The sequence below is a fragment of the Pan troglodytes genome, chromosome 11 (genome assembly GCF_028858775.2).
Source record: "Pan troglodytes isolate AG18354 chromosome 11, NHGRI_mPanTro3-v2.0_pri, whole genome shotgun sequence".
NCBI classification, from domain to species: Eukaryota; Metazoa; Chordata; class Mammalia; order Primates; family Hominidae; genus Pan; species Pan troglodytes.
Genome location: NC_072409.2, coordinates 94,999,600 through 95,013,207, shown reverse-complemented (window position 1 = coordinate 95,013,207; position 13,608 = coordinate 94,999,600). Strand labels below are relative to the sequence as shown.

The window sequence follows — 13,608 nt, the reverse complement described above, 5'->3', positions numbered from 1 at the left end:
ATTTGTTACTGTTTTTTTTTTCTGTTTGTTGCTCATGTTCTTTATTCTGCTTTTGTATTCTTTTTTTGTCCTTATGGTTTCAACTGAACATTTTGTATGATTTTTTCTCTTTTGTTAGCATATCAGTTATGTTTCTCTTTTTACTTTTTAAATGATTGCCACACAGTATGCAATATATATTTACAACTATGTCTACTTGCAAACAACACTATACCACTTCACAGGTAGTGTAAATACTTTATAATAACAAATAATCCTAATTTTTTTCTCTCATTCCTTGTATCATTGCTGTCATTCATTTCACTTATACATAAGCATATATAATCAAATACATGACTACTATTATTATTTTTAACAAGCTGTTATCTGTTAGATCAATTAAGAATAGGAAAATAAAAGTTTTATTTCATGTTCACTTATCCCTCCTCTGATGCCTTCCTTTCTTTATCTAGATCTGAGCTTCTGATCTCTATAATTTGCTTACTCCCTAAAAAAACTTTAAACATTTCCTGCAAGGGAAATGTACGGGTAACAGATTTTCTCAAATTTTGCTTGTCTGAGCAAGGCTTTATTTCTCCTTTATTTTTGAAGGATCATTTTGTGGGGTACAGAATTCTAGGTTGTAATTTTCCTCTCTCAGCACTTTATTTCACTCTCTTCTCTTCTTGCTTGCATGTTTTCTGGTAGAAAGATGGATATAACACTTATCTTTGCTTCTCTATATGTATGGTATCTTTCCCTCTGGCTTTTTTCAGAATTTAAAAAAATTATTGCTTTTATGTAGTTTAAATACAATATACAAATACCTATAGGTTTTTGGCATTTATCCTACTTAGTGTTGTCTGAGCCTCCTATAACTGTGGTTTGATGTCTGACATTAATTTGGGAACATCTCAAGATGATTTCAAACATTTCTTCTGTTTTTTTTTTTCTCACTTATTTGTCTGGAATTCCTATTATGTGTATGTTATAACTTTTGTAGTTGTCCCACGGTTCTTAGATATTCTGTTTTCTTTGCTTTATTCTTTTTCCTCTTCACTTTTTAGTTTTAGAGGTTTCCATTGAGATATCCTCAAGATCAGAGATTATCTCCTCAGTTGTGTCCAGTCTGTTAATAAGCTCATTAAAAGCATTCTTCATTTCTGTTACCATGCTTTTCGTCTCTAGCATTTATTTTTTGCAGGGGAATCTTTGGTTTTTATATCTCTCTGCTTACATTGTTAATTTGTTCTTGCATATTGTCTTTATTATCTTTTATGGCCTTTAGCACATTAGTCATGGTTATTTTAAATTCCCAGTCTGTTAATTCCAGCATCCCTGCTTATCCTTACTTGGTTCTGATATGTGCTCTGTCTCTTTAAGCTATGTATTTTACCTTTTAGTCTTCCTTGTAGTTGTCTTTTGATAACCAGACATAACATACTAGGTAAAAGGAAATAAAGTAAATAGGTCTTTAGTAATATAGTGGTAAGGTGTTGGGGGAGTAGAGTCATTCCATAACCCTATAATTAGGTCTCAATCTCATAGTGAGCCTAGAACTTTCACAAGTGTTTCTCAGGATTTGGATTTTTTTCTCTTTTTTAATTCCTTAGGTGGGATAGGATGGCTAGAATGGGCTAGAGTTGTCTGTTTCCCTTCACCCACTTAGAAGGCTAGAGGATCTTGGAGATGGGTATTGCTTTCCCCCAGGCTGGTTAGGTGCTGATAAAACTCTATTAGGTTAGGCTCTGTTAAATAGTTTTTTTCTGATGGCAGACCTTGTTAAGAATAGAATGCTGTTATATTTCAAAGTGTTTTTCCCCTCTTCCTGCTGTGATCACAAGGTGATTTTTTCTGATATTCACTATGAGAACTGACTGAGCTTCTGGAGCTAAAACTCATAAAGGTGTGGGGACCCTCCCTATGACTGGGTGCACCTAGGGTTTTTAATTCTCAGACTTGTCCATTCTTAGCCTCCAGCCATTCATCAGCTATGATTCAGGTTTTCCTGCCCCAGCCCTGGTTACTGTGGTGGTTTCTGTCTGTGAGTTTCTGCTTTGATAAGCTGTGATTCTCTCTGTAGCTGCCTGTCTGTCTCTCCAACTTTGAGAGCAGCGCTTTGCTCTGTGACCTCATTTTCTTTTACAGATCTCATAACAGTTGTTGGTTTTATAGTTTGTTCAGCTTTTTACTTGTTGTTAAGATGGAGTAGTGACTTCCAAGCTCCTTACAGGCTGGACTAGAAACCTTCGCTTTCCATATTTTGAAATGTATTTTGTTTTGTGTTCATTGTTGATACTTCTTGAGCTACATGGTTGCTAAACTAAGTAATTTTCAATGCTGTGGAGAGCTAGCTGTTTAATGTAATCTGTGATAAATTTCCTTGGAAAGTATTATATCCTCTTATTTTCAAAAACTTTGGATTTTTTTGGTCTTTTCTTAAAGTGAAATTCTCCCCTGTTACTTTTAGAAGAATCATAGACCCAAGTTTGATTTGGGTTTGGCCTGACATACCAGGAGCAGTTCTGCAGAATGACAGTCTTGTTTGGACTTCTCCAAAACTGAAGTGGCCTCTCTCTCTGCTCCTCTGTACAGGGGACATGCAGTGGTCATTTCAGATGTGCTAGGGCTTCTCCAAGCTCAAGTGGCGTTCCTCTTTTGTTCTTATGTATACCTACTTCTCATCCTGAGGTTTACTTGACTCCTGTTGCAGAGGAAGCTGAAGGTGAATGACAGTTTCCTTCCCTGAAATTTGCTGCCAGTCTTGTTATCCTTGGCATTTCTAACTCTGACATGACACTCTCACCTAAATTGGCTGATGCTGATTTCTCCCTGGATGAGAATGGCAGTCTGGATTCATTATTTTCTCCTTTCTTGGGCACATGCAAATTTTCCTGTTCCTGCTGCTGCTATCCAACCATATTTCCGCCTCAGCATTAGGTAATGAGCTCTCTTTTCATTTTTATTTCAGAGAAAACTTATCCAGACCTATTGGCAGCTCTGTTCTAAATAAAATCTTTAGTTCTACATTCTTTCTTCTTTTTTTCAAGTGATAATCATTTGATTCTTTTTACCTAATAAATTAATTTTTTTCTGCCTCCTTTCAATTTTTTCCCTAGAAAAGTACATATGCTGTAACCAATCATTTAAAATATAAGAAGTGTATTTGCCTTTTTCTTTCAGTGTCATCTTTATTTTAAAAAACATATTTGATATGAAGTACAAGGAATAATGTTAGCATCTGTGCAATATGAAACAATTAGGTGAACATTGTGAATAATAATGGGGAGAAGTGGTATCTGTGCTTATTACACATTCCCCCTAGAAAATACTGTGAAAAGTATGGTTTACTGTATTTTAGATACTCCATAATTACCATGTGGATGTGAGTTGTTATGGTAACTGGGTTTCTCCCCTTCTATTAAATAACAGAATAAATGGTTGCTTGAGATGTGACTGAATTGTCAGCTTTCAAGCTAATGTTACCCTGATTGGAAACAGTGGAGAGGTAGGAGAGAAGGAGGGAAAGAGGGAAGGAAGGAGAAAAGGTTGGGGAGAGAATGTTAAATTTCCAGAAAACACCTAGAAAGAGATGAGTGTCATTTTACTTTAAAAAGTGTCCTCCCTTCTCTCTTCTCACTATCTGTCAGAGGACAGGTCTAACAAAAAATTATTTTGCCCCAACAAGATTACTGTTGATGGAATACTGAAGCCCATTATTTCTTGTATATAAACAATAGGATATCGAGTGGCTTTTGGGGTCTCTAATACCAGTTGCAAATGGTTTTTTTTTCTGGGAATGTGGAAACAATGTGTGTGTGTGTGTGTGTGTGTGTGTGTGTGTGTGTGTGTGTGTGTCTCATAAAGCTAAATGTAGTGGTTCAGTATGCATATGTGTGTCTGGGTAGCAGTTGAAGTTAAATACATTTATTTTGATAATAACGTTTACATGTGGCAAGCATGAAAAATGCCTTTGTAAGATTGGGGTTTTAAAATTAACAGCAAATACTTAGTTTACTTGTCAATTTTTACATGCTACTCTTCCAATCCCATTCTAGTTTGACAATCAAAGAATGCCATCAAAGTTTGTTACCTGATTTATAGTATTTAATGAAGGGCTGTTATAATGAGTATTATCTTGTAGATGGAATAAGCATATTTGTTAAGATCACTCAAGAGGTGGAATGCAATAACAAATTTTTGAACAAAGTATTCTGAACTGTAAATTAACTAACTAGATGGATATGTAGTCCCTTGTAGTAAAACATGTATGAGGAAACATGATTACCTTTTCATTTTCTTTCCCATCATTCCCCTACAATTGCAAATTATGTTTCTAAGCAGAACATTTCCTGTTGTGATAGTATTTCAAATATACTTAATTAAAGCTTACATCATACAGATTTAAAAGTTTACAGAATTTCAATATATAAAAATTATAATATCTGCTTTAAAATTTTACTGTGTCATTCAATATGTTTTTATCTGGAATTAAACCTTTCCTGGCTAGAACATTTTAGACTTGCTTTTGTAAAATCTGCAAAACTGTCTTCTCAACAACTCTGTGCCTATTTAAAAAAAGTTTTAAATTTTGTGTTTCCAGAATGATCACAACTTGAACACCATAATTTTCTGCAAATACTTGCTTATGATAGTATGATTTTCACACGATAGGAATTTGTCTTAAAGAGAATGCTACATATTTAATTCTGTTAAACTCAGCAGGTCCTTAATTGAACACTTATGTGCAAGACACTGTTATGGGTACCATGGGAGGGATTCCAGCATGAATAGAACATGACCTCTGCTCCTTAGGATTGTATGAGATTAAGATCTAAAGACAGAATCTGTGGAGTGTTGTGGGAGAGGCACATATATACTGGAAGTATGGAGATGAGAAAAATTATTTCAGTAAGTAGAAATGAGAGGAAAATCGGTCATTCAAGGAAGAGGAAGCAGTGAGTGCAAAGGTCCTGTGAAGTATAAGACAAGCTTGGGAATCGGTTCATAATTCAATGCAGCCAGAATGTAGGTTTTATAAAAGAGAGGAGCAAGACATCAGGTGGAGAAATTGGTTAAAGGTCTTGGCCAGCAGTTATTTCTTAAAGTAATTCTAAAAGACTTTGAACATTATACAAAAGAGTTTGGGCTTTATTCTTTAATGAACCATCAAAGGTTTTGGAAAGTTCTGGGTTAATGTATTAACAGTAAGGGTAGCACCATTGGGGATGTGTTAGGACAAGGAAAGATTTTAAGCTGTTAAGAGATCAGTTACTAGATCATAGTAATCTAGGCAGGAATCAGATAGGACTAAACCAATAAAGGAAAAAGTTGGGACATATATATTAAATATTTCAGAAGTAGACTCAAGAATTGAGTCTCAAGGCAAGGGAGATTCCCAAGATAAATCAGAAATTTCAAACTTGGGTAACTGGAACACTGATAGATAATATTGATGGGAACAGGAAAGATAACAGGAAGAGTGGGTTTCGAATGATGATGACAAAGAAGTGTGCAAAGTCTAATAGATGGTGAGAGGTGAAAGTTTGAGAAGTACATGTTCTAAAACTTGTGATTTTTTTAAACTAGGTATTTTCAATTCTATTTTTATTTGGGTATAATATGAATACACTAGAGTTCTCACATTTTACTGTCTAGTTGTATGAATTTTGGCAAGTGCACACATTCCTCCAACCAGCACCACGGTCAAGATGAGAAGGTTCTACCACCCTCAAACATTTCCCCATGCTCCTTTCTAGTCAGGCCCTTTCCCCACCTCCATCTCCTAACAATCTCACATGACCAAGAGGGCTGAACTTCAGGCTCCTAGCCTCATCTTCACTTCATCTAGACAAATTTTACTTCGGTTTTTTGTCTTATATATTGGCATTTTACTTTATATTGAATTTGGGATAGGGTAGAAAAATTACATAGTTAAATGTTTGAAAATCATCATTCTACTGTGTTACTGATAAAGCTCTGTCTGAGCTGCCTTTATCTCTTTCCTGGATTGTTGATGTCGCGTCTGAGTAGGTTTTCTTGTGTTGACCTTTGCTACCTACAGTCTATTGTCAACAGAGCAGTCAGTATTGTCCTTTTACAATATAAATTAGATCATGTAATTCTTTTTCTCAAAAGCTTATAATGGTTCTCTCTTTAGTAAGAATAAAAGCAAGTCCTGAACAGTGCCCTAGAAGGCCCTGAATTCTCTGGGTCCCCGTTAATTCACTAACTTTTTCTCTTTCTACTCTCTGTTTTGCTCATTTTGTCTATTGTAGTTAGACTGACCTCTTTTCTCTTTCTCAAACAGGTCAGTTGTATGCCTGCCCAGGACCTTTGCGTTACCATTTTTTAAAATTGAGGTGTCATTCACATAACATAAAACAAACCATTTTAAAGTGTGCAATTCACTGGCATTTAGTACATATACAATGTTGTACAACTGTCACCTCTATTTGGAAATGTTAGTTCCAAAACATTTCAATCTCCTCCTTTCATGTACCCATGAAACAGCCACTTTCTATTCCCTCCTCGTTTCTTCCTGTCTTCCTTCCCCTCTCCCCCGGCAGCTACTAATCTACTTTCTGTCTCTATGGCTTTACCTATTCTGGATATTTCATATAAGTGACATCATATAACACGTGACCATTTGTGCCTGACTTCTTTCACTTTGGCATAATGTTTTCAAGGTTCAGCCATAGTGTATCAGTATTTCATTCTTTTTGTGACTGAATAATATTTCATTATATGCATATTACATATTTTATTCTTCTAGTTTTTCCATTGATGGACATTTGGATTGTTTCTACCTTTTGGCTATTGTGAAAGTGCTGCTATGAACATCGATATACATGGATTTGTTTGAATACCTGTTTTCAATTCTTTTGGGTATCTACCTAGGTGTGGAATTGCTCAGTCATATGGTATTTCTATGTTTAGCTTTCTGAGGAACCACCATTAAGTGTTTTCCATACCAGCCGAACCATTTTTTATTCCCACTAGCACTTACTTTGGTCTTTACATCCTCACCTCCTCCAAGTTTTTGCCCATACTTTACCTTCTCTACAAGATCTACTCTAACAACCCTATTTAACCCTGTAACCTTCTCGCATCCCTGCCCTCACCTCATTAGCATTCTTCCCTCCCATGTATATATTCCTATTGTGGGCTCTTCTTTGGGCACATGTGTAGTATTTCATTATAATTCACTGCCTCTTACACATTGAAACTTGACTGTTAGTCTTCCCTAAGCCATAGGACTGTTCATCTCAATGCTCCATCAGATAGCTGTCATTGCAAGAGTATGAGTAGTTATAGAAAAAAATTTCACACATTCATTAAAACTGAGTGAGACAGTGGTTGAGAACCCTACTTTATCATCTGCTGAATAACTAGGTTGCAACTTCATGATTTGAACTTATTTTGTTGATTGGATTTTTTTCAAAGGCTTCTCACAAGTATAGCAAATTGGACATAATTGTCATACTTTATAAATGCTAATTGAATTTATTTTTCACTCTAGCAACGTTAACCTAAAATATAGGCAATGTGGCTGACTATACAGTATATTAAATTGAAATAGCATTCTAAAATGTGTTTTTGTTAAAAATGGTCAGGGAAGTCCTTTTTGCTTGTGACACAATGGGAATGTAAGGGCATGACTTTCTTCATGCTGTTTCTCTAAAGTCTCTCTTCATTAAGAGAAAAAGCAAGAAAGTGCATTTTTAAAGAGATTTGTGCACAGCTGACTCCATAGAACACTAAGTCTAGGGTATAATCCCATAAAACGTGGGGAGTTCAGGCTGGCTTCTAGGCTGAAGCGTTCTACTGTGCTCCTGTACCCACCTTCAGCTGTGGTTGAAGCAGCAGGAAGAGGATTAGCTTTAACCTTGAGTTTATAACCTCCTTTTAAATAGGTTTCCTGGCATGAATGTTTCCATGTTTAGAGGCTAAACATTTGATTTGCTCATTTTCATTTGCATTTTTTCCATAATCCTTTCCTTTTTTAAACTCAAGTTTAAAAAGCATTTGTGAGACCATTGTCTTCCTTGCAAATTGGTCTTTTTGCCAATTTGCTGAGGCTAAGGGTATTCTCAGTAGTACAATGATATCTATGGATTATTCGGCAAAAATTTAAAAATATTTTAAGCTTGTAAAGTGAGAGATAAACATTTTGGTTGTGGTGATTGAGTATTGTTTCTGTTAAATCCAGCTGTCAAAATAGGGCTCGAAGATAATTAATATATTTTATGAAAAGGGAACAGAAGTGATAGGAAAAAAGTTGAAGAAAATTGCCCACATTTTGGAAATAAAGAGCAGAGCCAAGACCTGATTAATGCCTTGCCAGCTGGAAATAGAGCCTAGGTTGTAGTTTGCCACCTGGATAACAGGAGAAGAAGCAAGAGCTGGAGGACTCATTCCTTTAAGGATTTATGTTGACTTATTGACAAGGCTGCCCTCACCCTGCTCTTTGTAGTACTTATTCAGGAAAAGTCCTGTCTTTATAATTATTTTTAAGTTCATTTCATGGCTGAGTATCTGTTTTATACTGTTTGAGATTCTTTTTTTTTTTTAAAAAAACAGCAATGCCATGAGAAGTAATAGATAGCAGTAAGAATTAATCTCTTTGTTCTTTTTATTCCCATGGATTCTTCCTATTTGTGTCCATTTCTGGGTCTCTCACTAGGTGGAAAAGTCTCTGCAGACACAGACTGATTGATAATCTCATCTTTCCACAGTACCTTATATATAGTAGGCCCTCACTAAGACTGGGATTAAAGAACATACTAGAGGCCATGGGAACCAACTATATTCAGAGAGGCTATTATCTTCTTATCTTCCCTATCACAAGGCACTTGAGAATATTAATTCTTATAATACAATAAAATGTCCTTAAACACTAGTTATCATGATTCTGGTGTAATTACATACAAATTTGTTTTCTCTCTCGCTCTCTCTCTTTTTGGTCTGTAGGACACAAACTAAAGTTTTAGCTGTTTGACTTTCGATGTGTTACAGGAATCATGAAATGTGATGCACTGTGACTGTTTTTCTTGATTGATCTTTCTTTAACAGAAGCAGACCTTGGGAAGATTTGTTGCAAGATAGCCATGTACTAATAGGTAGAAACAGAAATGACTATGAGAACCAGATGTTTTGTCTGGGCCTCTATTGAGAAACAGGGTTTGCATGTTGGTATATATAATTTGTCTCTTGTTTACCCACACTGATTAAAGGCCATTTATCTAGTGGTGTGCACAATTGCTGTGTGCAGTACTCATTTGCCTGCTCTTACCACTGTGGTTTCTATTCAACATGATATTTCTGTTGGCAATACAAGTTTATTACTTCAGAATGGTCATATTGGAAATCCAGGATATGAGCAATATTTATTTTTATTTAAAATTACTAGGGGGGTTTTTTAGACAATGTCTAGTTTCCTGACATTGGCGAGAGGCCTTACAGAGTTTCCCCCTAATTTTCGAGGATAGATTTGTATTACATGTACATTTTAACTTGTTATTATTGTAGGATTTTATTTGCTTCAATTTACAAAATTCTAGGCTTACTTTATTTTGTCTTCACAAGACTCTAAACTCTTCTCCTTAGGAATATCCAAAAGATATTATTTGTGGTTCTGATCCTAGACTGATTTGGTTTGTTTTCAGAATCTAAACCACTTAAGGAAAAGAAAGAACTGATGAAACAGTTTTAATTTTATTCTTTTTAAATACTGTGTAGCCTAATATGTTGTGGTACATTTTTCCCATAGGTTCATATCCAGCTTTCAGAGTGGCACCGTGCGATTTTTCTTCCGCAGGCCTGGCTTGCATACATGAATCGAGCTTATCATGCCATTTTACAGGTAATGAAACCACAGGATAGGTTTGCTTTGGCGAAATGTCTCCTTATCTCATGTTTTGCTGCAAATGTGTATTTAATATAAAAGCACTTGGGAAAATAGCACTACCAAAAATGTAATGGTTATTTTTACTCATAAAAGAATGTGAGGCATATATATATAGCATTGCTGCACTTAAACATCAATGCCCCCCAAATCCATGTGTCCCATCCAGAACTCCCTCTTGAGTGCCAGTCTCCTCCATCCTGCTGCCTTCTGGACATCCTCACTTGGCTGCCCCACAGCACCTGACTTGAGTGCATCCCAAACTGAGCTCATTGTCTTCCATTATACCTGTGCTTCCTCACGCTGGACTTGCTTACATCTCCAGCCTGATCTCTTAAACCTTCCCCCATATTTTTATGTTTCAGTCTTGTTAAATTTCTTTGTTTTCCTAAACTCAGCATGTCTTCCCTGACCTCTTAGCTTTTAAACACACTATTCTTTCTGTCTCTGACCCTGCCACTCCCTCTTTACCCACCTAATTTCTACTTGTTCTTTACCCACCTAATTTCTACTTGTTCTCTAGGTCAATTTATCTGGTCAGGCACTATGTGCCTTACTTCTCTCCCCACTGGATTATGTGCCCTTCTTGTATCTGAGCTTTCCTTTTTGAAGCCCTTATCATGTTAGTTATTTGGCGAGGACTTCCAGTTGTCTCTGTACTCCTAAGGACAGCAGCTCTGTTGTCTCTGGCCCTGACATAAGTGTCTAAACATACTAGGTGCTCACTAAATGAATGAGATATACTCAATTTGAGTTTATTTGATCCAATAATATTATAAGTTATAGTTTGTGAATTTTTAAAATTAGAAATAATTTTAATCAGTTGGGGAATATACAGTTAACAACACAAGAAAACAACTAGCTTAATTGTTTTTCGTAGCTTAAAATTGATTATTAAGGATAATAGGAGAAATCCGATGTTACTGAAGTAATTTATGTCCCAGAGTAAGATTTCCGTGAAGGCTTAAAAGTGAGGTATTGTGGTTAGAGATAACAGCTGTCCTATAAAATGAGGTGGGCGGGGTGAGAGTGGGGCATAGGATGGGGTGAGAGGAATGACTGTCTGGGCAATGGTGTTCTAATCTCAAATGAAAACCTCTTTACAACCCATCTTACAGATCTTAGAACTCGTAAAACACTAATGTATCTTCAGAGATTCTGATATATTAGAAGTGAATAGGGGACCAGGAATCTCCATGTTTTACAAGCTGCCAGGTGATTTAAATCCACATAGTCTACCAGCCAAACTTAGAGCAAACAGTTTTAGAAGATCCCCTAAATGTACTGTAATCTGCATTTTAAAGATGTTCCTTTGGAACCATCGTTTTCTTTTGCTTATTGTTTCCTTACTCAATTTTTATCTTCAGCAGCATCTGGGCACCCAGCATGTTTTGGATAAATGCATGAGTGAATGAATGAATGACTCATGTCTCTATATTTCTTTAAGAGCCAATTACAGTTTTTAGTCAGGAAACATAAGATTGCAAGTCAGAGTATGTACTTTTTCTCACATTCATTTTTCCCCAAGCAATGTTGAATTTTTTCTTCACCAAACATTTATGTAACATGTTTTATTGGGGAGGTCCCATGCTAAGTGTGTGGGATACTGAGGGCACTCCTTCCTCACAATGAGCTCCCAGTCCACTGGGAGAGGCTAACATGCCCACTAGCAATTCCAGTACAGTATCTTTGATGCATTAATAAAGGATGTTCCAAATGCTATGGGCACCTGGAGAAAGGGATGAAGAGCTCCTCCTCCTGCAGAATGAACTAAGAATTCTATTTAGCTCTTAGTGTAAGAAAGGCTAAATTGAATAGGGTTATAGTATAATTCTGCAGATGACTTGCAATTGATTAAAAAAAGCCATGAATTTTTAAATAAGAGCTATGGTTTGTTGAGTAACTAGTGTGTGTCCAGTACTTAACATATATTATTTCAATTAATCTATACAGAAACCCTTTGAAGTAGATGTTATTAACCCCACGTATAATGGGATTATAGATGGGAAAGCAGGGTTAGCTAGGAAAGCAAAGCAAACAGCTCAGGAACCCAACAAGCACTAAATGAAAATACAGGAACTTAACCTGACTCCAGAGCCTTAGCGTTTTCCACTGTGACATGTATTTTCCCTAACACTGTTATTAATTGTTATAATGAATAATGCAAATTTGTTTAATATTTTAAAGGGCAAATCTATTTGATCTATGAAAAACCTGCAGATTTTTCATAATTTTTAGCAATGCAGGTCAATTATTCTGCTATTAAGGTGATGGTTGGTATCTTTATTTATCATTTAAAATCCCTTTACTTTGGATTTCTAGTAAGTCCAGTTCCATTGAGAATTGGTGACAAAAGAAGAGAAAGTGAAAGGATGGATTAAAATAAGATTTGCAGTATTATTTAAAAGTACAGCAGTGTGATTTAGGCTATCACTATTACTTGAGAGTACACTGATGCATTTATGCTTAAACAAGTTTTTGAAATGAGTCCACACACTTAAATAGAGTTTATGGTATCTTAGAATAATTGGAGCAACTGCCAGACTCCTTGTCTATATCAAGAATTTCGGTCCTAGAAGACACTTTTTCTGTACAGGAATTACAGTTACTTCCATCTGGTGCTAGATGTATTTTTTAGCATTAAACTAGAGGATCATTTAGAGGAGCCATGCTTTATTCAATTAAGCCTAGGAAATGCACTAAAAGGTACATTCTCCATTACTTCCTGGAGGCTAATTAGGATGTAAGTCTGAGATCTGAACACTACTTGTAGCTTCTGCTTAAATGTCTGCTTCAAGCCTTACCTAATTTTTCCATAGGAACTTGGGGTTTTTAACTATAAATATATCAAAGTGGTTGACATGGGGAGAGGTATTTAGATTTCTTCCCATTAAGATGAAAAATGCAGATAGAAGCCAACTGACAGTACAGAGGCCATTTTGGTTAGGAGCCGTCTGCAGTCTTTATCTTGTTACCCTTCTGGGATGCTGTGGAGGTTAAGGTCTCCAGCCTTTTTGAAAAGGGCTCTTTGGAATTGTGAATATGACCTCAAACAGGAGAGAGGTATGAAAGCAAATTGACTGTAGACATTTTTCATGAATTGGCCAGCTAGTTGCCAAATAACCAGAAATCAGAGCCCAGATCAGGAACTGCAGCTTCCAGTAAGTTACTCTATGGCAATTTATAATTTGTTTGCTTTTTTTGTGTGTGTATGTTTGTGTTGTTTTAAATGTGTAGGAAGCTAGGTGAAATTGCTTACTATAATCAGCAAGTTCTTATGGTACAGGCTAAAGATTAAAAATCAGAGGGGATAGCTAGATTAATCATTGGAATCTACAGGCAATCCAAAAAAATCTCAATTCAGGTGATCACTTTAGCCATTTTGCTCCCAGTAAGTGTTTTCCCAAAAATGTTAATCAGAAAGCAGAGATGACTGAGTTGAATGCTGCTGGATCTCTCTATTACCAGTAAGTCAAGAATTGGAAGGCGCCATGGATCTGAGTAAATAGCCCAACATAGATTGGGTGGCAGGGATTAATAAGGGAGACATTCCAGAAAAGAGGATAGAAAAGAACAGAGACTCAGAGAAAGAAAAAACATGAAAACTACTTAGTCACAATAGAATGGTCATGCTGATTTGTGACTGCAGGGAAGATTAAAACGGTAGGCCTTCTTAAGAAGGTGCATGTATTCTGGTTTTCTTGTGTTTTGTTTATCTTTAA

At 36.0% G+C, this 13,608-nt stretch overlaps 1 protein-coding gene across 12 annotated transcripts in view; it reads left to right on the top strand.

Moving 5' to 3' along the window:
* FOCAD (focadhesin) overlaps positions 1 to 13,608 on the top strand; it is a 313,151-nt gene that overhangs the window by 213,898 nt on the left and 85,645 nt on the right. For all 12 annotated transcript variants that reach the window (XM_009456376.5, XM_063787945.1, XM_063787943.1 and 9 more), the window contains one exon: positions 9,752 to 9,844. In XM_009456376.5, coding sequence (XP_009454651.2) covers positions 9,752 to 9,844 — 93 coding nt within the window. The remainder of the gene's footprint in view (positions 1 to 9,751; positions 9,845 to 13,608) is intronic.